This window comes from Aethalodelphis obliquidens, unplaced genomic scaffold (assembly GCF_003676395.1).
Source record: "Aethalodelphis obliquidens isolate GAN/ISIS:26980383/991018 unplaced genomic scaffold, ASM367639v1 scaffold30, whole genome shotgun sequence".
In the NCBI taxonomy this organism is placed as follows: domain Eukaryota; kingdom Metazoa; phylum Chordata; class Mammalia; order Artiodactyla; family Delphinidae; genus Aethalodelphis; species Aethalodelphis obliquidens.
The window spans coordinates 10,138,423-10,163,788 of NW_020837974.1; the positions used below are offsets into that span (position 1 = coordinate 10,138,423).

The 25,366-nt window shown below is 54.0% G+C and overlaps 1 protein-coding gene across 1 annotated transcript in view; it reads right to left on the minus strand.

Annotated features, from left to right (window-relative positions):
* The window catches only part of CASTOR2 (cytosolic arginine sensor for mTORC1 subunit 2), a 54,986-nt gene that overhangs the window by 9,925 nt on the left and 19,695 nt on the right, over positions 1 to 25,366 (minus strand). The window contains exon 2 of the mRNA XM_027126196.1: positions 8,987 to 9,057. Coding sequence (XP_026981997.1) covers positions 8,987 to 9,057 — 71 coding nt within the window. The remainder of the gene's footprint in view (positions 1 to 8,986; positions 9,058 to 25,366) is intronic.

The following is a 25,366-nucleotide window of genomic DNA, read 5'->3' on the forward strand; positions in this document are numbered from 1 at the left end:
CTTCAGTTAGACCTGCACTTCAGGCCCCTCTGGAAGCACATTCAGCTCCAGAAGGCCTCCTGAGGTTGCCACCTTCCAGTGGGCAGTGACTGTTACCCAAGTCCCTCCTGAGAGCCTGGGGATCCTGGGGGCGGGGGCACCGGCAGGGGCAGGGTCGGGGAGGTTCAGAGCGGCAGTGATCGCCCAGTCTCCTTGACTAGCTCACAAAGACCATCCTTCCACCCCGTCCTGCAGAAAGAGTACCCAGGGGAGACTGTGCACGGGACATGGTACACACATGTGCACGGCTGCATGGACAGGCAGCCACAGAACAGAGCACAGGTTGCACATGGAACTCTCCACGCATCACAGTCGCCTGCTCGAACCCACCCCGTACCAGGACTGTCATTTCACCCCATACATGTGACAAACCAGAGCTCTGAGGGGCTGGTGACTTACCCAAGATCACTTAGACAGGGAATAACAGAGCCAGGATTCAAACCCAGATCTGACTTACAAACAGACCCTTATGCTCGATGCTGGGCACCACATGGGAAGAAGGGCCAGGTCCCCAGCAAGGGGGTCGCTAAGAAGAGGCGGCCGGACACTGGTGAGTTAAGGGGGCTGCGATGATCATGATGCTGCCCGAGGGAAGCTGGGTTGGGCTGTGCTGGCCTCAGCAAGATGGCTCCGGAAGCCTCAACCAGGCTCCTACCTGCCCAGCTAAGGTCGTCATGGCAACCACAGCCTACGGAGCCCATTGGCCCTGCTGGCTGAGAGGGGCCAGTCCTCCGCCAGGCTGGCTGGAGAGGTAGGCTGCTTCCCAGAGAAGGGAAGGGGTTTGGGAGTGGGGGAGGCAGGAGGAAAGCCTGATCTCAGGCTTCCACATCTAGTCTCTCCGCTTGTCATCTGGGGTGTCAGAAGAGAGACTTCTCAGCCCCAGGACCGCCAGAGGAAACACGCTCCCCAGAACTGAGTGTCCCAGTTCAATTCTGAAATTCCAAGGGGTCTGGAACTGGCCATGGAGGGGATTTCCTGGGGGCAGTGCTGTGAGCCCCCAACCCTGCCATCTTAAGCAAAGACAGCCCCAGGAGCCACCGAGGGCCAGGGTGCCTTGATGGTCTGTCATCTGAAGCACCATTTTAATATACTAATAAATAAAATACTTAATAAAAAATTTTAATTTCACTTTTCAGTAGGGCAGAACCCCAAAAGCCATCTTAGGAAAATTCTGGAGGGGTCCTTTCCATCACCGCATGCTAACACATCAGGACCATGTCAGCTTTTGTGAACCTGCCTCTCTGCCTGCCTGTTCCAAGCTCCTCACAACTCAAAACTGCCCAGTGGCTTTCCACGTTCTCTGGAGTAAAAGCCAAAGTCCTCGTGCCGCTGGGAACCAGCATTGCCCCAGAGGGCTTTCTGGGATGATAGATATGGTCTATACCTCCGCCGTCCAAAGCCACTTACCCCATGTGGTAACAGAGCACTTGAAATGTGGTCAGTGCTACAGAAGAAATACAATTTTAAGTTGCACTTAATTTTGGTTCCTTTAAATCCCCATGGCCGCGTGGGGTGAGTGGCCAGTTCAAGTCTACAATTGGCCTCACTGGCACGCCAGCGCCCTGGGGCCGTTGTCTCCAACGGCTTTGTTTTCTGCTATTCTCAGCGCCTGGCACACGGAGGCTCCAGAAGAATGGGTGAGGAGGGACGTGGCAGCTGTCCCCGCCCCTCTGCTCTGCCCGGGCCCCTGTTCCCACCCATCGACCTTCTCTGCTCCCACCGCGCGCCCCCACCCCAGCTCAGTCTCTGTGGTCAGGGCTTGGTCACACTGCCAGACCCCAGGTGGAGGGCGGCCTTCGACATCATCCCACGCTCCTGTACCCGGCTTCCCAGGATCAGGCAGAGGGCCCCGGGGGAGCCAGTGTCACCCCCAGACACTGCCAACTTCTCTGAATTCTTAGTCCAGCAGTGCAGAACGCTGTCCATTTGCTTATAGACCTGGCTCAGAAGTCAGTCCCTGCCCCATTTCACAGAATAGGAAACTCAGGCCCGGAGAGGGAAGCTGACTGGCTCAAGGTCACAGTGCAGTAAATGGGGAGGGCACCTCATTCTGGCACCGTGGCATGTCTGTCCAGACCCGTCCCGCCACCAGCCCGTGGTGGGGTGTCGCGAGAACCCCTCTTGCAGGGATTAGCTTCAGGACTGTAAAGTTGGCGGGGGGGTCCGGGCAGCTGAGGTTCCAATGTCCCAATTCTGGCACCGTGGTTCCACTGGCCCTGTAAGGCCTTCACCTGGCAGGTGGAGCCTCTGCTGCCCCAGCCTCAGGCCTGCCCTCTGTCCCCCGCCTGAGTTCCACAATCCAGTGGGGCCTGATCTTTAGCAGTGGGGTCCTCGGCGAGCACGTGAGGGTGGTGGCAAAGAACACAGGCTTTGGGCTCAGACAGTGACAAACTCTAACCCTGGCTCCGTCCTCTGCAGCAGAGGCTGCTGGGAAGCTGCTGCTGATACAGTGGTGAAGGCCATTCCCTCCAAGTCTGCAAAGCGCTGGGGTATGTGCATTTTTAGGGGGTGCTAGGGTACCAAGGCTCTGCTCCGAGGAGTCTCTCAGCGGGTTTGGACGGGTCCCGCGGAGAAGCCCAGGCCTGAGGCCGACCGGAAATGGGGACAGAAGTGGGCGGGTGGGGGATGGTGGGCAGCCTGCAGGCTGCCACTGCCCAGAGGAGTTCAGCTCAATCCAAACGCTACTCAGGGTTTGGGCGGCCGGTGAGCGGGAGTGGGTCTGCCCGCCGGTCCCAGCTCTCAGTCCTGGATGGAACCCACTGAGGTGCTTCAAGCAGCAGGCCTGGACTGAGAGGGAGGTCAGCCCTGGGTCAGTGGTCACCTCTCTGAAGCTTCCAGAAGGGTGAGCTTTGTCAGAGCAGCAAAGCAGCTGGAGACCACAGTGCTCGCTGCTTCTGGCCCCAGGGACCCCAAATGCTGCCCTGGCACTCGGGGGCAAGGGAAGGCCTGCCTGGTCCCATCGTCACCCAGGCCAAGCCTCAGGGTGCCCGAGGTGCCGCTGCAGGGCTGGGGGCTGGGCTGCCAGGAGCTGCCAGGAGGGAGCCAGCTTGCTCTTCCCTAGAGGAAAAGTAGACACATTCCAAGACTGAAAGGGATTATTAATACTGTCACTGCCCATCGTCCAATAGCCCATCAGAGCTGAGGACGCTCCCTGGCGGGTCGCTGAGGACGCCTGCCACCTCCCAGAAAGCAAGTCGGCAGCTCTGTTGCTGGGAGCCCACCCTACCTCCCCAGGAGTCCCCCGTTTCCGGCTGCAGGCCCTGTGGTTCCCTGTGCTAAGTGGTCACGTCCTCTGACAGAGTTGGTCAGGCTTCTCCCACCCTGCCTGCAGCGGGGTCACGAGTCCTGGGGTCAGGTGGGCGGGTTGTGTCCTGGCTGTGTGACTCTGAACGAAATCACCACCTCTTGGTTTCTTAGTTTTCAAATGTTGGGCTGATGAAATCAGGATAGACTCCAGAAGACGCTTGGAGGATTTAATGGGATAATCCCCATCGAGTGCGTAGCTAAGTGCCTGGCGTCCGAGGGCTTGCCAAGTGCCAAAGCCTTTCTGTTATAACGCTGCTGCTGGGAGTTTTGTTGGTTTCTGGACAGAAGTTGGGGAAAAATGTATCAAGAGTTTAAACATGTACAGTTTCACTGTAAAGGAGTAGTTACACATGGGACAAAGAAAGAGTTATGGGTATGAACGTTCAACCCAAAAGGATTTAAGACAAAGACCTGGGAGCTACCAAAAAAGTCAACGCCAGGGCCGGGCAGACGAACCACAGTTCATCTGTGACAGAATACGATGCGTCTGTTTAAAAAACAGGTTTTTCAGCTATGAAACACATTTCCCAATCATGAAGGAAATCAGAATATAAAATTTATGGTAGGTATGAATTCTGCAATTAATGTCTCATTCTGTAGGTGTGGTAAGTAGGAGAGGGCTTTTATTCTCAGCTGATACAGGCTCAGGTATTCAGGGTGAGCTGTCCTGAGGTCTTAGTTTCAAGTGGTCCATTAAATAATAAATGTATGTGTGCACTGTTTATGGACAAGAAGTGAAAACAGTTGTCCTCAAAGGTGACCAGCCGGCAAGTCTAGTTTCAGGTGGAGGGAACAGGGGTGTTAATTGTAGGCTCTCAACGGTTGTGCAAGTCTGAAAACTGTCAAAATACAAAGGGTATCGGGAAAACACACTTTTGAAGGCTATCTGATCCTGGGAAATTATACTGAGTGGAATGAAAAGATAAGAAGCATGTGCACTACAGGTCAACACGGCGAGATATCCACACCTGGGGGTGTAGAATGTGGAGACCTCGTGGGAAGGACTTTGCCACGAGGCAGCCCTGGAGAGGTCGAGGGAAGCGGGTGGGCGGGCAAGAGCTGAGGTGTCATGGGAGTGATGCGAGGGACTCTCCAGGGAAGCAGCCCTCCCTGCAGCAGGCACCCCATCCTCAAGGTCCACCCCTCCTCCCATCCCGGGAGATGTAATCTCAGCTCCAGGCTGAGCTGCCAGTCTGTTATTCTACACAACGCGGGAGACGCTCCAGAGGCAGGTGTGCGTCATCCTCCATCAGTGCTCACCGGGAGGGAGGGGTCGGCTTCAGGGCACAGTGAAGAACTGGCCCCGACTGGGATCCCAGCTCCTTCACTGACCTGGACCTCGTGCAGAGGGGACCCCTGCTGGGGGTACTACTGAATTAGTAAGTTAGGAGCTCAGAGCTAGGCGGGAGATGCAGGGAGTGCTGATGGGCACTGCACTGTTTGCCCTGGTGGACACGCAAAGTGGAGGTGGCAGGTGACTCCCTGATGCCTGTCATACAGCCACACACACACCTTACAGAACTGGGAGGGAGGGAAGGAGGTGATCCTGTGTTAGGGACGAGGCCACGGAGGCCCCAGGTCAGTGAGCCACTTGCCCAGAAGGTAGCAGAGGCTGGATAGAACCTGGGTCTTCCCCTCAGCCCTGGGTGAGGCCAGGAGTTACCTCTCGACATCCTCCTCCCTCCATCTTTCGACCAATCATGGCACCAAGTCCCAAGTGTGCTGCAGATCGCACCGACACACACAAGGGGACTGTGACGGGTGGGGGCCCCCCGATGTGCACTGGGCCCTCCAACCGCAAACCTACCCAGAGGTCAGGGCAGGCGCTGCTGCTCCCATTATTTTGGGTCCCTGAGAACACCTAGCATTGCACAAAGTAAGTGCTCATTAAATACGTAAGAGCTCAAAATACACACACGCACCTCCCTTCTGTTGGCCACACAGACACACAGCATCCATTTGAGCCAAGAGCCTCTAAAATTCCACAACCAACAAGGAGCTGCCTGGTTAATGTCACTGACGAGCGCCCCTCCCTCCCAGGAAAGGTCCAGCATCTTACGTACACGTGAATCGCAGACAGCCGCTGGTTTCTAACCATAAAAGCTTCACAATGGAGGTAACTGTTGGCGAACAATAACCAATGTACCCTGGCTGATGTCAACAGTGGCCAAGGGAAGCCCTTGGGTGAGAAGCAACATGTGCAGAGCTGGGAGACGGGGCGCCATCCTTCGTACGGTGTGACACAGCCAGCATCCCTCCCTGGTCCCACCGGGGCAGCCACAAGACCAGACTCCCTTCCGAAGAGGAGTCTCCTGAGAGAACCCCCCTAGAAGCGAGGCGAGAGGCTAGAACTCAGCATCGCTATCTCTCACTGCAGCCTCCACCCCACCCCAAATCCTGCCCTCTGAGAGCAGACTGCCCTGGGCCTGCCCCCTTTTTCTCAGGTGCTCCTGTGACCTTGGTCTGCTGGGAACCACCACTTCTCAGCAGCACTTTCTCCTCATTTCGGCTGGAACCACCCTGAAAGCACTTCCGGCTTCAAATGCCCCTCTGTCACTCACGGCGACTCTGGGCACGTAAATGGCGGCTTCCTCACCTGTAAAATGGGTCTCCACTCTCTACCCTTCAGGCCACTGGAATGATCCCAGGAGGTGATATGCCTCTGCTGGGCTCCAGTTAACCGTTAAGAGTGGCGGAGGGGGAACGGGAGTCTTACTTTGTATGGTTTTCCCCTGCGGCTCCACAGTGTAAGCGCGAGAGAGACTTACTACTTAAATCTATGTACACAGTTTTTTCTCTGGTAACGATGGATATCCAAGCAGCCTGACGTGCTGACCAGGAGTCACGGCCTGGAAGTGAGACCCTGGCTCAGAAGTCACAGAGCGGCTGGGCCCCTCCTGGGCTAATAATTGAAACCTGCTTCCCCACGTCCTACCTACCCTGTACTAAAGAGTAAGCCGATGACCCCTTTGTCACCGGCTCCGTTCCAGCCACTCAGGTTAAGGGAGAGGCAGATCGAGACTTCGCCTCCATTGTTTACGGTTCCAGGGAACCTCAGGGTCTGTAAGTCCCTCAGGAGCTGAGGCTCAGTCCTTATACCTCCTGGTCTGCCCTGCCTTACCCTGTCCGGGGCCTGGCCCGTGGAAACATGCATAAATGACACCAGTGGCGAGGCCTCGGGCAGGCTGCACACCACGTGTCTGTGCTTCAACTTCTTCATCTATAAAGTGAGGACCGTTAAGAGTCGTTTCCAGTGTTTAGCACAGTGTCTGCAGACAGAAGCACCGGCAGGGCTGGTAAAGTGCATTAATCTATGTTGAATGGCGGAGGGGTGGGCGTGGAGGTCCAAGACTCAGCTCTGGTCTTGCTTCCTATTTCAAGGGCCTCTCCCGTGGGGTCTCCTGCACGGCGGAGCGTCCTCTGTGACTTGCTCTTGCAGCATCCACACCCTCCTTGCACAGCACCCACTGCAATGGCAGCTCCACAATTAATGGTGTAATTAGCTGGCAGGTCGGAGGTGGGGTCTCTCATTCCGGGGCTCAGCAAGATGCCGGCACGGCACGCAGCAGGTGCTCAGTAAATACTGCCCCACCCCCCACCCCGGGGCTGGCTCAGAATAACCCGACACTCAGCTCAGCCAAAGGACGGCTCCCTGGTTACAGACAGTTCCTGCAAACACAGCCTTCCAGGACCAGCAAAACTGGCTCCCCAGGTCCTGCAGCCTCCCGCTCTCCCTGCTCAAGGAGTTTTCTTACCTGCTGCCTTCAGAGGTAGACAGTTAGTCAGAGATACTGGTCTGGGGAGGTGGATTAGATAGAATATCCCTTCCCAGAGAACAGACACTCTGGGGGTGTTCTTTCTACATCCGAGGTGCCCTGATTCTCAGCAGTTCTGTGTAAAGGCCTGAATGCCCATGAGAAAATAAACATGTGCTTGGGTTGCCTGAGCAGACATTCTTCATGTGAGTTGTGGCTAAGGCAACATTCCGGTCTGTGGTTCCTGGGCTCAGGAAATGTCTGATGGGGGACTTCCCTGGTGGCGCAGCGGCTAAGACTCCACACTCCCAATGGTCAGGGCACTAGATCCCACATGTGTGCGGCAACTAACAGTTGGCATGCCACAACTAAGGAGCCCTCAAGCCACAACTGAGGAGCCCGCCTGCTGCAACTAATGAGCCCCACTGCTGCAACTAAGACCTGGCGCAACTGAATAAATAAATATTAAAAAAAAAGAAAAGAAAATTCTGATGAATGAATGAATGAATGAATGAGTGACTGACGACACAGGTGTCCTTGGCGAAGGGGCAGGGCCTCCAGTGGGGTCTGCCCCATTCCTGCTCTGGCCACACAGCCGCCCCCCTTTGGAGGCATGGGGGGCCCGTAGGATGTGGGGCACCGAGCCCAGTCCCCAATACTGACTCAGTGCCCTAGACCACGTGCGTGCGAGGACAACAGGGCGTAGCTGGGAAGCCGCTTCCTGGGGCTTCACTCTCTCACCAGTAAAAGTAAAGAGGGTCGATACGCATCGGGAACCACAAAACAGTCAACTCCTGACTCCACAATGCCATTTCTCAGACTCTGTTTTGGGAATCAACCTGCCTAAGAATACATGTTATGCACTGACAAGAGTTTATAAATTTCTCATTGGAGGACAATGAAAATAACTTCAGCTCCAACCGTAGGGGCCTGGGCAAGGAACCAGGGCTGCTGCTGAAAGGCTGTGATATCACAGCATATTTTGTTGTTATGTGAAGTGAAAACATTTCTATAAATTAAACAGACCGCCTGAGAAAAGTTGGAAAGAAAACCACGAAAAAAGTGACCAGTAGCTGTCTTGTGGGTAGGGCTAGGGTTTTAAAAACTGTTGGATTTGTTGCTATCTCTACATGTTCGGAAGACTCTAACTTAGCAGTTCTGAATGACCACCAGCTCTCAGGGGGCCCAGCTCCTCTGCTGGTGAGTCTGGACCCACGACTCCCCGCCTCCACTCTCAGTTCCTCATTGATAATCACAGGACAAGCACAACACCTTCGCATCAAGTAATACGTATCTGTCAGCACTCGCCACCAATGAACACTCAATGTTACCTTAGAGCCGGACAAACGTAACGAACTTCAATCATAAAACTAAAAGGATGTGGAGGCTTCTTTCTGGGGTGACGGAAGTGTTCTGGAACCGGATAGTGGTGACGGCTGCACAACCTTGGGAATATCAAAGACCACGGAACTGCTGTACATTTTAAAATGACGCACTCTCTGGTACGTGAATTCTATCTCGATTTAAAAGATGGAAGGAAGATAAAGGAAAATCATAAAAGGATGGTGACTGGGGCACGTTCCTGTTCGAACAAGGACTGAAGATGTTTTGAAAGCACCTCCCTCGCGGCAGGAGTCCCAGAGAACATGCCCCCTGCCTTCCTGGTTGCTTTAGCTCCTGGCTGGGGAGGCACCGCCCCTTTCAGCTCTGGGGCCTTTCCTGGGAAAAAGTCTGGCGAGCAGAAAGGGAGGGGATCAGCCAGAACACAGGACAGGAGGAAGCTCTGCCACCAGCAGGTGGGGACAGAAATAAGGGGAGGGGGGCGGGCAGCTGGCACCGACTGCCGGCCCCAGTCCAGCCAAGCCCCTGGGGAGAGAAGCACTTACCCAGGAAGCCCTCCTCATCGACAATGATGGTGTAATCCTCCGGGGTCTCGGTCAGACTGAAGAACTTGCACCTGGGTGGACGGACAGACAGACACGGGGTATTGTAAGTCCCAGCAGACCCTGTGGCAGCCGCCCGCCTCAGCCCCCGCCCCCTCTCCCAACGCCGTGACCCGGTTTACCCAGAGCTCTGCCCCAGGCTGCTCGGGGGCTACTTATTTCTCCCTCCACTGCCTCCGTTTTGATTCAGGAGGACTCAGAGAGGCCTAGGGACGCTGACGGTTTCCTCTGCACCCCCCGATCTTTGAGGACCCCTGAGCCGGCCAGCCTCCAGGGTCCCCTACAGGCCCAAGGGCAGCTCTGGCAGGGCTCATGCAGATGAACTGTGTTTTCCGTGCCCTCCGCTGCCCACACACATTCTGACCTTGAGGCCTCTGTCGCTGTGTCACGTCCCCGGCCCATGGTCCTGGCCCCTCTCCTCACCAACTCGAGAGCTCCCACAGTCATTTACGGCCTAATTCGCATCACCCAACCGACAGCCCAGCCTTTAGGGTACTTTTCTCACTTGCAGGAGAGAGGGGCGTGGCTGTCTGTGCCATTGTGCGGCAGGGATCCCTGAACTGCCACATGCTGCCTTTGGTAATACTGCTTAGCCTGGGGTGTAAGTTGCTCATTTCCTCCCCCAAATGGGACCATCAATTTCCCAAGGCCAGGGAGGGTCTGGCAATCACTCGGTCCGTCTGTAACTCATCCCTGCCGGTCTCAGCCCTGAGCACGCTCTTGGCACCTGGCAGACACGCTGGGCTACGTGTCCAGACAGCCCTTGGGCTGGGCTTTGAGGCTGTCTCCAGCTGAGGGGCTTACCACCCCCTCAACGCCCGTCTCCCTGTCCCCCATCCAGCTAGACTGGCCCCCAGAACACCCCAGGCGCAGCTGCAGGGAGAGACGGCATGCACAGGCAGCGCTGGGCAGGGAACTGCCCACGGTCATTGATTTATCTGGTGTCGCTGATCTCAAGTACGGGGCTCAGCTCGGGCTCCATGCCCGCTGTGTAAAACCCATCCATCATAGGAAGCCGTGACAGAAGGAGGCCCAACGAGTAAGCCTGGCAAGGGCCCGAACAGCACTTCTACGAAGATTAAAATGGGAAAGCGATCCTGAAGTGGATGCGGCGTTGCCGGGGATGGGGGTGGCCGGAATGTCCGCGGATCTCCGCCCCCCTGGCTCCCCTCTCCTGGCAGCCATCCTGCCACACGGAAGCCTTATCCACAGAAGCCCCGCAGCACCCTTTTCACTTTATTCTTTAAATTTCCACAAGTAGTGAGATTAGCTGGAACCGGTAGGACTGCAAAAGGGTACAGCCGTTTGGAAGATGGTTTGTCAGGTTTCTATAGAGTGAAACCTACATGCCCACTGGCAACCCTGCTCCTGGGTATTTAGTCAAGGGAAATGAAAACATACAGCCCCACAAAGGCCGGTATGCAAATGTTTACAGCTTTTATCTGTAATCACCCCGAACTGGAAACAACCCAAACGTTCTCCCTTCAGCCGGAGAACTGGGTAAACTGTGGCACATCCACCCCAGGGAATACTGGTCAGCAACGGAAAGGACTGAATTACTGATTCTTGCAACCATGTGGACGAATCTCAAGGGCATTTTGCTAAGTTACAGCCAGACTCAACAGGAAACGTACTATGTGATGCCATTTATGTGACATGCTGGAAGAGGCTACACTGTAAGGATGGAGAACAGATTCCTGGTTGCCAGGGGTTGGGTTGGGGCTGACATTTGAGGGCCACTGGGGAACTTCTGGGGTGAAGGAGGTGTTTGGTTCTTGACGGTGGTGGTGACAAGATGATATACATTTGTCACAACCCGAAGGACTGTACCCTAAAAGGGGCGGCTTCTACTGTATATGTGACTTATACCTCGGTGAACCCGACTTCAAGGAAAACGCTTCGCCAGAGTTGTGAACAAGGTGGCGTTCCCCCGCCACGCCCCCCCCCCACCAACACTCTGCTCAACCAGCAGCACCACACTCTTCAATTTCCCTCCAGCTCTTTGGTTTTCAAATTACATCTCTGTCCCTGCCTGTCCCATATCCAATTTGCAACTACTGCCCGGACAAATGAAATCTATAACTGCTGGGCGACAATGGCAAATTATCACTTAGTGAATGGCAACCACTGGTCTGGCCTAGCTCCTCCTTGGGGACCCCTGTGTGCTAAGAAAGAGCCTCAGAAGCCCACCCCCACCCCACCCCCACCGCCAGTCACCAGATTGCCACAAGCAAGGACTCCCTGGGTGGGGGGAGTGGCCACCCAGTCATCCCAGAGCCTTGAGAAGGCAAACAGATGTGGTACTTGCTCCCTGTGCCCTCTCGGGGGTGAGGGATGCTCCAGAAATAGACCATATAAATGGCCCTGGAGGGCATAAACACCGGCAGAAGGCAACATCGGCCTCTGCTGCCGATGGGGTATGACTACGCTGTTGATGTGACCCGTCTCCAGGGGCCAAGTGCCAGCTATTATCTCGGAATGGGCACCTTGGCGTGGGCAGGCCTCCAGGAGGGCGAGTCAGTCGGAGGGACCTGCAGCTACTGCTCTGGTCACACACTCGGGAGCAGGCCTCCTGCTCTCCTAACTTTACCCCCTCAAGTCCTACACATCTCTGAGCTCACCCCATCTTACCTCCCAAGTCGCTCTGAGATCTGTTTTCCCCTCTCTCCATCACCCCCTCCACGTGAGCGCTTGCCTAGAAGCCTCCCCTTGCCTCACTCCCCCACTCTTGCCTGCCTCCTTGTCTCACGCCCCCAAAGGTGGACAAATACTCTTTCCACTGCCCGGCACCCCCTTCCCTCTTCTTTGGCTGGAGACGTGCCACTCATCCTTCAAGACCCAGTTTAAGCGTTTTCTTTGGGGTGAAACCTTTTCTGATTGGCCCCACCACCTCTTCTCTCTCACTTCCTACCACACGGGTGATCCTGTCTGGATGTTAAAGCCACTGTGGACAGCTGGGCTTGGTGGTACATCACACCTCAGAGGGACAGTTCATTTATCTCACAGTGTATGTGTAAGATGCCCTTAGAGTTGGGCTGTGTACAACCTGAACAACTGCACATGATGGTCCTGAGTGCTTTCCACACGCTATTACAAGTAATACTTGTTTCCCCCAGTGGACCATAAACTCTCACAGGCAGGGACGGTGGGTTCTCTGTACACACACCTTGTACCTGACACTGGCTGGACAGAGAAACAACACTCAAAGTCTGATGAGCAAAAGAGTGAACTGTGGCCACATGCCTACCCCCAAAGCCAGAGGAGCCCCAATCAGAGCAAACACTGCTTGCCCCTGTGTGGCACTGCCTTGACTTGCCCCCTCTCCGGGAGGCGCTCAAGTCTCCAGTCCCAACTTCACGCTCTCTAATGAGCCGTGGCTAGATCAACACCCCAGATGCCGGGCCCCAGTGTTCGTGGCCTCTCTGTACTTTGTCTACAAGGAGCTGGAGAGAGGACCGAAACCCAGCAATTACCCAGCCTGCTGCTGAGTGCTGTTGGGAAACCCGGGGAGGAGGAGAAGTGTTTGCCCTCTAGACGCCCGCATGGTGCTTAGAAACAGGATGAAACAACAGGGTTAGAGAAAGCAGTCTGGGAGTGCGGGAAGAGAACCAAGAGCCTGGGGTCAAGAGACCTGGGTTCCAGTCCCAACCTGGCACCTGGGGGTGGTGAACCCTGGGCTGCTTCATTCCCCTGTACAATGAGCGACAGGTTCAAGGTGGACTAGTTTCCATCCAGCTCCGGTTTGGGCAGGGAGGGCACAGGCCACATGGAACCCTGTCAGCGCCATAGCGAGGTGGACCTCAAGGGGCCTGGCTGACAAGGCACGGAGAGATGATCCCAGAACCATTGAGTCTGTTTGGAAAATGCTTTTCAAGGGCAGGCAAAAATCCCAACTAGCTCTGATCAGAACCCAAGACACATCTGCTGCCCAGGCAGCTGGGCAGGTGGTACATCACAACTCTGGTGGGGAGGGCTCATTCATTGCACAGTCTGTGTAAAGAGTGGCCTTAGAGTTGGGCAGTGCACAACCTGTGCAACTGTGTGTGATGGCTGACCAGCAGGTCCTGCTGGCGCAATCAGATAGACAGGATACAAAACTCTAGAGTCCTGGACAATGAAGTAGGGAGACTGGGGAACAGCAGCTCTGGGAGAGCCCCAGTTCACTGTGGTTCAGGACATACCTCAAGAGTCATGCAAGTCCGACTTCCCTGGTGGCGCAGTGGTTGAGAGTCTGCCTGCCAATGCAGGTGACATGGGTTCGATCCCTGGTCCGGGAGGATCCCACATGCTGTGGAGCAACTAAGCCTGTGCGCCACAACTACTGAGCCTGCGCTCTGGAGCCTCAGCATAAATAAAATAAAATAAAATAAAATAAATAAATAAATAAATAAAAGAATCATCCAAGTCCCCTGTCCAGGGGGCGCCAATGCATCCTTGGGCCCTGTGCACAGAGTACGGGTGGTGGATAGTACTGGAGGCCATACCAGAAAGTCTGCGCCTGTTCAGATCCTCACGGCCCACACATGCCCAGAGGAAAGCGAGGGGACTTTACACTGAAATCCCTTCAGCCTGGGGGAAGATTCCAGCCACCATCTTTAAACCTCTATGGCTGTTGTGGACCATGGGATGGAAGTAATGCTGCTGCTTATGGCTGTGTGACCTTAGGCAAGTTACTTAACCTCTCTGTGCCTCGGTTTTCTCATGTGTACAATGAGATGAAAATATTTAATATCTCCTTCATAGGGTTGTGGTTGAAGAATAAATGCCCAGCATGACTACGGTAAGCACTCAATATGTTGGCTATTTTTCCTTCTTGGAGGACAGAGGCAGCTGAAGTGGAGGACCATGGGGAGGCCGGCTTGCATTCCCAGTAAGAAAAGCTCTAAAGCCAAACGGGCTACAGAGACCAACGGGCTGTCTTGGGAGGTGGTGAGACGTCAGTTGTCTGAGGGGCTGAGCCCCAGGCAGGTGGGCTGCAGCGGTGATGCTGCCTCAATGGAGAGGATAGATTAAGCCACCTCCAAGGTTCTGTGGAGCGCTGGTCTCTGATTCCTTGAAACACTGGTTCTTACACATTGACGCCAAGCAACAAGCTTTGGCTGAAGAGTCTCCATGCATCTTCCCAGGAGCTCAGCTCCCACCAGGTAGCCAGTGACGAGATGATGGTTTATGATGGAAGACATTGACTCAGCCTGAAATTCCCAGTGCATCTGTTGGAGCCAAACCTGCTCCCTGGTCTCAATTCCCTGGTCTCAGCTCCCCGACACGCCACGCTGGGACCTCAGGAATCTTCACAGATACTTGACACGTCTGAGCACAGGGACTGTCCAGATCGGGGGAGCCAGGGAGGTGTCCTGACACATCACCATCGGGTGGGAGCTCCTATCTGCATCCGTCTCGCCTTCTCCACTCACCTGCTGGCTGGGTGATGGTCCCGCAAGGCTGTCCTGCGCTCCCTTCCTTGTTTCCCAGACACCACAAGGACCCCTTTACATAGTCAGGGCTCAGCAGAAGTTGGCTTTATGTGGAGTCTCTTTGTGCAGAAGACCGGGGTCTCTGGGAGGTGGGAGCTAGCTTTGTGGGCCGGACCCCATCTGGGACTGGGCCTGTTTTCTGTGGGGTCACAATGTGCCCTGTGTCAGCCAGACCCTGCTGAGGTCCCCTGTTGCCTGGCCACAGAACAAGTGCAGCCCTTTGCAATTAGAGCCTGGTCAGCCGGGCTATGAAATGAGCGCAGAGCCTTCACACACACCTGACAGGCCTTGCAGACAGGACTGAGAACAGGTTTCCAGCATGTTCCAGGTACCTATTTGCAACCCGTTATTCCTTTGTTCCAGCAGGGCCCCTGAATGCCCATTTTGAATTTCAGCGCCTGGAAACCCACGCGTGTTTCTCACCGAGCGCAGCCTGCTCGGTCTACAACGAGGGAGGTTCAGCCACATCTTCCTCTGCAGCGTGTCACAGTGAGGAGACGGAAGGGCCAGGGTCTGACCCACTTTTGGGGACCACCCGCCCCTGCCTCTGCCAGCCCCGCCGATGCGTCCCTGCAGCAGCGCACAGGAGCCTTGAACAATATACAGCGAGTGGCAGACGCGCTCTGGGGCGAGCGTGGTAGCCTCCCGCCTTCCCGGGCTCTTCTTCTTCCCCAAGGACAAGCAGGCGGAGGGTGTGCGTCAGGCTTTCTTCTCTTAGCCAGCCGTGGCTTTTTCAGCTGGGTCTTCTCCTGGATCTTCAATAGGTCTTTCGTGTTACCTACATTTCATTTCTACTATCTTTTAACAACTGGAAGCTGCCATTTCAAGTTTTAGTTAGGAAAAAAAAACCTGCGTCACGTTCTGTGATTTGAAGGACAACCCCGAAGAATGTCTTTTTTCTGTTAAGATGGAAAAAAATCTGCTGATGTCTTGGGTGGCCAGGAGAATTGGACAGCGTGGGCAACAGTGTTTGCAAATTCTAGGGTGGCACGCACAGACGGGACTGTAAAAAGGGGCTGGGTAGGGCAAAAGGAATCGCTAAGGTCTGGATAAAGCCCCTGCGACCCAGGCGAAAGCGGCTGGATCACTCGGTCATCACAAATCGTTAAGTGCCTTTAATGTACAAAGGCGCTGCTTCAGGTGCCGGAGACACACCTTAAATAACTGGACAGTTAGAACTTCCATGGGGGCTGGATAAATAAAGTAGTGAGTCAGACGGTGGCGTGGCTGCAGAGCCACTAAAAAAGGCGGATCTGCGATCTAAAGCAGAGCAGGGAGTGGCTGCCAGGGGTTGCGGGGTAGGGGAACGGGGAGCAACTGGTAAAAGGGTGCAGACTTTCAGTCTGAGATGATGCAAAGTTCTGGAAGTGGATGGTGATGGTGGTGAAGGGTGCAGAACAATGGGAATGTGAGCATTTAATACCACTGAGCTATACACTTAAAAATGGTTCAAACGGTATACTTTGTGTTATGTACATGTGTCCACACACACGCAAAAAAGAGCGGGAAAGCTCCCTGTGAGACCTGTAGAAGCTGGAAGAGCGGGCGTGTTGCTGTCCCAAAGCCCTGAGGTGGGTACATGCTGGGAGTGAACGAGGCCAGAGTGGCCACGTGGTGGGGGAGGGGGAATGACAGGTGGTGACGTCAGACGTCATGGGGGAGGGATGATGCCTGTGGCCCCTGTAAGGACTGGGTGGGGCCGAGAGACCAGTGACGAGGCTAGTTGTCGTCTCCAAGGAGGCTGGTGAGAGCTAATGGTGACTTGGGCCAGGCTGGCAGTGGTGGGCATGCCTCCATTTACGGCCAGGAAATAACAGTCAACAAATCGGGGCTGGTGAGGTCACTGAGAAACACAAGGCCAAGGCAGGGAACCGTTGCCTTCTGTGGCACGTTCTCATCAGCGGCACCAGGAGAGAGGTCAGTGGGCAGAAGGGGTGCCTTGCACTGGCAGAATTTACTCGCCTCTGAATCTGGCCCGGACCCAGGGCTTTGGTCCTTTCCTCCATGGAGACCTGTGCCTGGTGAGGGACTGTGGTGCTCCCTGGCCCTGCTCCGAAGGCCCAAGCACAAGCCCCAGAGAACTTCAGGACGGCTCTTCCTTCAGGATGGGCATCCTGGAGGAAGACAGGTGGCATCAAGAGGGTCGTGCCAGGGTAGGAACACCGTCTGCGGAAGGGCAGCGTCTTGCGGCGTGAACACATTCCCAAGTGCAGGGCATATACGAGGTGCTGGCTGGTGGTTCCCTTTCTTCCTTGGGAGGGACTGAGATGGAAAAAGGCCCAAGCGGGCGTCCTGGTTTTTGCCACCTATCCAAGATGAGGCTGGAACAACTCACTGGTCCTCAAATCACGCCAGGTTCCTTATCTGTGAGAGAGGTTTGAAGATACCTGTCCTGCAGGGTCATTTAGGATTTAAGGTGTGGAACAAACGTGCCAGTGCTCAAGACCCTGCCTCAGCACGTGTGGCCACTGGATGAAGTGCGCTGGCCCGGGGACTGAGTGGATGTCCAAGGCAGCATTCCTGTCCAGGCAGTGCTTGGTCTTGCAGTGGGCTCTGGGTCTCTGCCTGACTTCGGATCTCCCCATTCCTCATGGCCTCCACCCCAACCCTTACCAGCAGCACAGTCAAGTCTCGCGCAGCGGCCCACGAACCCAGCCCAGGTCCCCCGGGCGGGCCAAAGCCCCCTGTCCCAGCGCACGCTCACCCTCACCTGCCCATCACCTCCCCAGCGAATGATCACATCCACTGAGGTGCTGAGATGCTTCCCTTCCTGGTCTATCTCTGCTGGTGAGATACCTGCTCCTGGGAGACAGCTGAGTCTATCTCATCCAGATCCCCCATGCCTTGAACAGGAAAGAGGGTCTGTGCGTCATCTGTGTTAACTGAATGAACATGGAGTGTAATTAATGATTGCCGTTTCATAGACGGGAACACTGACGCTCAGTTAGGTTAAGGCAGTTATGACCTCGGGACCACTGTGCTGTGTGGTCTCTAAGGTGAGGGGCAGCCCGGGCGCAGGTGTGGCCTGTGGTATATTCCCTATGACTCAGCTCTTCCCCTGGAAGCTATCCACTGTCTTAAACATGGGTAACCAGAGACACAGACGAGAGAATTGGTAACAGCCCGTCCTTGGTAACAAACACCTGGCTGCAACCCAGATTCCCATCACTGGATGAGGAGGAAAATGATGACAGAAGAATATTACCCAACAGTCAAAATGAACACTCTACAGGGACTTGCAAAACTCCGAATGAGTCTCAGCAATATAACAGCAGATGGAAAAATAAGTCCCCAACTGTTATGTCCAGCATGGTATTCTTTTTACAGTTAAAAGCAGCTATGACGAAACAACAACAACAACGACAACAAAACCCAACACCTTTAAGACTCCACGGAGTTGCAATGTTACTACATAGAAAGGAAGCCAGGGAATAGAACACATTACCTGGGGTTTGGGGACGGGCGGGGAAGACCTCTGGTTACATGGAGGGTATCGTCTCCATCCTCCTTTTGCTCTGGCTTTGCGTGTGCTGATTACACTACTGACATTAGCTAGTTAGTTAAATGCATAAAGGTGAGCCGTGCAAAGACACACGATGCGTGAGGGTTACGAACCTGAGCTGAGGTCACTGGTGCAAGGATGAGGGGCTGCAGGTGATTGGGACTGGGGTCTGGCAGAAGGGACACAGCCACAGAACAGGAGGCAGGGTAGGCTGCTAGGCTGTAAAAAGGTGCAGGAAACGCTGCAGTTCAAGGGCTACCCAGAGGAGGTGGCCTGAGAAGGGTCCAGGAGCCAGAGTCAGCCTACAGTCCTAGAGGAACGGACAGGACTGGTCCCAGGGCGACAACTCACTCCCATTTGGGTCACTGTATTTGGTCTTGGCTGGTCAGTGATTTGGGGGCTCACTTGGGCTCAAGAGATGTATATTCGATCCCCAACTTGGTCCCCACAGTCCAGTCTCTATTTAATAGTCTGATGGTGCTGTGTGTAAAGGGCTAATGCTCTGGGTCTCTGTTACAGCACCAGCCCCGATGGTCTTATTTTTTTCGTTTAAAAACTTAAAAATAATTTAAATTTTATATTGGAGTATAGTTGATTTACAACGTTGTGTTAGTTTCAGGTGTACAACAAAGGGATTCAATTATACATCTATATATGTATATATTCTTTTTTTTTACATTCTCTTCCATTATAGGTTATTACAAGATATTGAGTATAGTTCTCTGCGCTGTACAGCAGATCCTCGTTGGTTTTATATATATAAGTGTGTATATGTTAATTGCACACTCCTAATTTATCCCTCCCCCTCACCTTTCCCCTTTGGTAAGCCCTGGTGGCCTTAGACATTTACGCAGCCCCTGAGCCTGTGTCCTCTCTCATAAACAGGGGGATAACCCCACCGATCACGGGGCCAGGGTTCGAGGTCGGCATCCCTCTGTAGATAAAAGCACGAACGGCTGATCCAACAGCACTGGTTTCTTTCTTTCCTTTCAGTTCGGATAATGGCCCTCATGTTCCCCTGGTTTTCTCTGGAACTGGAAGCTTATTCAACCTCCCCTGTTCCTCATACTGCAGCTGAGGAGACACACACAGACACACACACAGACACACACACACACAGACACACACACACAGACACACAGACAGAGACACACACACACACACACACACACCCTCCAAGGATGTTCGGTCAGCAGGCTGAAAACAATAATCAAAAGACCCGACCCTAAAGCAATCTGTGGTCCTCGTCCCCCCCAGCCCCGCCCCACCAAGCTCCTGACACTATTAATTGGGAACCAACGGTCCCTAGAAGATTCGCCATTATAAGACTTTGGACCCACACTGAGGTACTGCCTGGATGGAGCTGCCATCCTGTTGCCTGGCAACTCTGAGATGCCTCAGCTCCCAGGTCACTCTGCGCCTCTCTCACCTCCTGTGGCCCCTCCAATTCTGTACCGTCTGCTGCTGGCTCGGGGGCAGGGTGTCCTGGGTGGGCCCCTTGGCCGACCCCATCCTTAGATGGCCCCCCATCAGCACCGACCTCCAGCTTGGAAATCCCCCAGGGCCTGGATCTTGTCCCTCCACCCCTCTCGGGAGCAGCTCAACCCTCCGTCTCCCTCGTCTCCCCATGCCCACGCTCTGCACTCCAACCTGCATTTCCAAGTTCCTAAGACTTAGGCCGCCCTCTCAAAACATCTCTGCCTTTCCATCCATCTCATCCCCTTTCTCTGGCCTCAGAAAAACGGTACCACTGTGGCAACCTATCTTTAAGCCTCTGTTCCCACTGGCGCCTCTCCCTCAGGAATCTCATACTTGGCTTCCTTGTCTTGGTGACAAACAGGCTCAAGTTTCCTCCGTCCTAAAAAAAGGCTCCCTCATGCCCATCACCTTCTTCCCTCCGCCACCACCAGTCCTCCAGCCACTGCCGCTGGCCTGACTCAACCCTCCAATGGATCCTCCTCAGCTCACCAGTGACCTCCACCAGCCAAAGCTGATGGCCTCTTCCCTCACACCCTCCTGTCCTTGGACCTTTCGGCTGGACCTTACATGGTGGGCCAAGGCCTCAGCCTGGACACTTATACCGACCACAGCAGGGTCTTCCAGTATCGACACTCTCCTTTTGCTTCCTGCAGTGTCTTCTCTTCCAAGCCTCCCCAGTGCTCTTCTCTCATTACACCCTCTCTGCCAATTCTCTCCCTCCCAGGGTCCCAGCCCCTGTAGCCCAGGCTTTCTCCTCAAGCCTCAGACTCGCACTTCTCTGCCTATGCCGGCTGGACTGGTCTCAGACTCATGTCTCACATCTGCCCACTAAGACAGGAAGTGTTGATGCCCATTTCACAGATAAGGAAACTGAAGACAGTGACCCGCCAGACAACCAAGGCTGCTGCGCGTGCCCTCATCCTGATGGGACAAAACGGAATCACACACCAGTCGACTCTCAAAACCCACTGCTGTTCCCCTTGGGCGTGGTTGACAGCCGACCACCAGGGCAGAGCCAGGGCCTGGGGCTGCCCTGACCCTGGGGCCGAAGGCTGAGTCATCTCAGAGAACAGTTCTCATTTTCAATGGCTGTGGCTGCCTGTTATGGGCAGCCTGGCTGACACTCGATCTGTTTACTCTCGGATTCCGAACCCAGCAGAGCGAGGCCCTCACAGGGGCCTCTCCTGGGCATCCTGGGCAAGGAGCCCGGGCCGCTCAGAGCCCTGTGGACCTTAAGCCGGGAGGGGGAGGGGGAGACAGAGCGGGGAGAGGAGGAGGGCCATTTCCAGGTAAACTCGTCCAGCAGATCCACGCTGAGATTTCAGATTTACAAACCAGATAAATTAGCAGAGGGAAGAGATTTGCGAGGGTTGGTTTAATTGGTGGAATCATTTACCACAAGTTCCCCATTAAAACTGCAATGGGCAGGGGGGAGGGATCTTCCTGGAATCACTCAGACAGGAAGATGGAGCACAGGTACAGAATCAGGCTGGGAAGGCCACTGTGTGCTGCCTCCTTCGATAAGGGGATCCCGGAGACCGAGCCTCTATTTGCATACCTCTAGGGAGGGGGAGCTCACTCCTCTGCGCAGCAATTCATTCCATCCTGGGGTAGCTTATTTCTAGAAAGCTCTATCAAGGTGGCCTCTTTAATAACCGATACCCAGCTAGTCTTAATTCTGCCCTTCAGAGACGCAGGGATGTTTGCTCCAGCTGGAAAAATGGCAGGAAAGGAGCCCAGTAGGATCATCACCTCTTCGCACAGTGAGAACAGGGCTTACGGGCTAAAACGCTGCATAAACCTCAGCTGTTTGCTGAAAGCACTGGTTCTCAACCTTGGCTACACATTGCACTCACCTGGTGAACCCTGAAAAGTACCGAGGGGGCCTGCTGAGGGTGGGTGCACAGCTGAAGTTGGAAAACCAGAGTGGCCGGGGGCCAGCCTCCCTTGCCGGATGCCTGGGCCTTCCTGGCCGGGAGAGGTCGCTGGCAAGCTGCCTAACCAGGGGCTTGAGCGTGGCACATCCGCCACCAAGTGCTGGGGGGGGGACCACCCTGGGCGGGGGCCTAGCTGCAAGGCAGTGTCCCTTTAAGGAGCCCCTGCTTGCTGCTCCTGGGGCTGCCTCATACCCGGCTCTGCTATCTCTATGCCTGCAGACCCCCCCGGCCGCTGTGGGCCTGGCACTTCTGGGCTCTCCGAGACAAGACTGAGAACACCTATTACACCCCGTGGAGCACACTGCTCCCTAAACCAGAAGCACCACTGCTCCCCGAATGTCAGGACCCAGGGCTGGGGGTTTAAGCTGGTTCCAATAGTACCCGTTCACCGCAATGCCAGCAGGGAGGTGATGGACGGGAACGACCTGTTGGTTTGCCTGGACTGTCCCAGTTTGGGCACCAACAATGCTTCGAAAATGGGCAGAATCACACAGAGGCGACAGAAGACAGGTGAGAGGGCAGGAGAGGGGAGTGGTGACCAGAAGGGGGTAGTGGGGAGACTTCCAGGATCCTGGGAACGTTCTCTATGGGGTTTTCCTGGGAGCTGGTTCCCCAGGTGTGGTCAGTCTGTGGGAATTCACAGAGCCACACGCATAAGATCTGTGCACGCCCCACGTGGCTGCTACTTCACTACCAGAGAAGAAAAATCCCAGAGGGCAGGCTGGGTGGAGGCCAAAGGTTCAAGTTCTTGCCTTTCTACATGGCTCACATGCCAGGGTGTACCTCTAGGGTCCTCAGAACAAAGGTTTGAGGGGGCAGAGGCAGTGAGGGGGTGACCTGAAGATGGATGGGGAAAAGGACTCTAAAACATCCCTTTTGGGACTTCCCTGGAGGTCCAGTGGTTAAGACTCCACGCTTCCACTGCAGGGGGCACAGGTTCGATCCCTGATCAGGGAACTAAGATCCCGCATGCCACGTGGTGTTGCCAAAAAAAAAAAAAGTCCCCTTGGCGCCCCCCCCCCCCCCCGCCCGGGCTGAGCAGCTCCTCAATGGCACTCATCGCTTTAGGCGACAAATGTTTCTAATGAGGTCAACCTGGGCTTGGAGCACAGTTTCGTACAGGTAATTTTTTTTTTTTTTTTTTACTCAAAGCCTTTTTCTGAACTATGGCATAATTTACCATAATGAAATGTGCAGATGTTAGGTGTACCGTCAGACGAATTCTGACAATTGTATACTCCCATTTAGCCACCACCCCAATCAAGAGGGAAAAACTGGGACACTGGGAATGACATACACCCTACTATATATAAAATAGATAATAAGGGCCTACGGTATAGTACAGGAAACGCTACTCAATACTCTGTAATGGCCTATATGGGAAAAGAATCTAAAAAAAAAAAGAGTGGATACATGTATAACTGAGTCACTTTGCTGTACACCTGAAACTAACACGACATTGGAAATCAACTATACTCCAATTAAAAAAAAAGATATTGAACATTCCCATCACTGCAGAAAGCCTTCTGTCCCTTGCCTGTGGGTCCCCAAGACCACCCAGAGGCAACCCCTGTGCCAGTTTCTATCATCAGATCATTTGCCGGCTTGTGTGCCTCACAGCCGTGAGGTCATACGGTGTGTACTATCTTGTGTCTGGCCTCTTCTGTTCAGTGTATTGTTTTTGAGATGCATCTGTTTTACTTTATGTCGTTTTGTAGCCACTTTTATTGCTGAATATATGTGTATGTTTATATATATTTATAATGTATTATAATATAGTTTAACTTATCCCTTCTCTTGTTGATGACATTTGGTTGTTTCCAGTTTTTGGCTATTATGAATAAAGCTGCTATAAACATCCTATTAAAAAAAAAAAAGATTTCCTGGCTGGCTTCCTCTGCCCCAAATTCCCGTAATTCCACAAAAGCAGCTCAGGTTTGCCCCCAAGAACTCCCACCCAAGCGCGCCTGAGTCCCACCCTCTCCACGGGGTGGGTCCCAGAGCACCAGCAGTCAAGCATCTGCTGAGATGGGGAAGGACCCCGCCGACATGGGGCCAGGCAAAAACAAGCACACCAAGCATTACCATAGTTTGACTGCGGGAAGGGCTGTGGAACAAGGAAGCGTCTTATTTATTTTTTTAAAAAGAAAAAAAAATTTTTTTTAACTTTTTGGCCGCACCCCGAGGCATGTGGGATCTTAGTTCCCCAACCAGGGATCGAACCTGCGCCCCCTGCATTGGAAGCTCTGAGTCTTAACCACTGGACTGCCGGGGAAGTCCCCAAGGAGGGTTTTTTTGTTTTGTTTTGTTTTTGTTTTTTTAAAAACAGAGCAGCTGTGAGGGTTTCCTTTGGATGGGGTGTCTGGGAAGGGCTCAGAGAGGATGAGATCCAGGCAGGGGAAGCAGCAGACGCAGCAGACCCCAGAAGGAAAGACCCCTAACTCGCGGAAGAGAAATATTCTACGGCGCTGTGGTCCAATTGTGTACAGCCAGGGAAACATGGAATATCATCTATACTTTGTAATACATCGTTGAGTGGAAAAAGGAAAGCCCCAGAAAATACAGTCAGATGCCCTTATCAGGTGTATACACAGGACAAAACTGTTTGTAAAAGTCAAGGGAAAGATAAGTGTGGGTGGACAGCAGTTACCATCATGTCATGGTCGCAGTGGGGGGTATTCTTATTCAAACAATAAACAAACGTAACTTGAAAGCTAGGATCGATAAGTATGTCACAGAACAAGGATCATGAGTAATTGCATTCTGTGCACCTGAGGTCCATTAAAAAAAAAGGAAAAAGGTGGCTTTGAAATGTTTGAGGGTCTGTGTCTTAAGCAGCTCACTTTGGCTGCATGGAGAGCAGTTCCCACATCTCACTGGCAATCTCGCTGTTCTATCTCTGCACCTGCCTCTCTGTATCTGCTTGAGTCCCATCTTCTCTTAGGTGGGGGGAGCTGGCTTCATACTCCATTCACCGTGGACCACCGGGGGGCCGCCCAGGGGATGCAGGACCCAGAAACCGAAGCCCGTGAGCCTGCCCAATCAGACCCCTGGCCCCTGTGTCCCTCCAGCTGGGAGCCTGGGAGGACGGTCAGGAGCCCCAAGAGGAGGTCTGCTCAGCTGCTACCAACTTTACCAAGTCAGCAGTGTCAGCCGAGCCCCCCAAGATAGGGAGTCGGACACAGACGCACATGTGTTTCTGCAGGGGTTTCAGGGACAAGAAACCGAAGGGGGTGGACGGAGGATGGGAGGAGGACATCAAGGAAGAGCTTGGAAATGCCTTAACAGGGGGTTACAGCTCAAAGGTGTGCAAGATACTCAGGTGAAGAGAACCAGGGGTCAGACACGCTTTGCATATTCCATACCCAGGAACATTCTTCACTTGTACCAAGAAGCCCATGGCCCTCTCAGCCTCTTTTTCTTCCTAGCACTTTTGGGGCAGAATAGCAGAGACATATTTTTCTGTACCCAAGAAACAGGCCAGTAACAGCACGATGACAAATGGGCCTGGTACCTGGTCTCAGTGGAGGTGGGGTGGTGGGGGACACCAGGGTATGGAAGGGACTGAGGCTGCCTGGGGGCGGGTGCGGCGGCTCCTTTCCTACCAAAGAGGGGCAGCTGCCACTCAGCTCCGATGTACTGTAAAACGTGGGCCCTGGGTTGCAAGATCTTCCAATTTTTCCAGAAAAGCTGGAAATCCAGATTTTGGTGATCTCTCTCAATATTTAAATGTTGGTGTACTTTTTAAATTTATTTTGGGCTGCATCAGGTCTTCGTTGCTGCGCGCAGGCTTTCTCTACTTGCAGTGAGCGGGAGCTACTCTTCGTTGCGGTGCGCAGGCTTCTCACTGTGATGGCTTCTCTTGTTGCGGAGCACAGGCTCTAGGCACGCGGGCTTCAGTAGTTGTGCCACGTGGGCTCAGTAGTTGTGG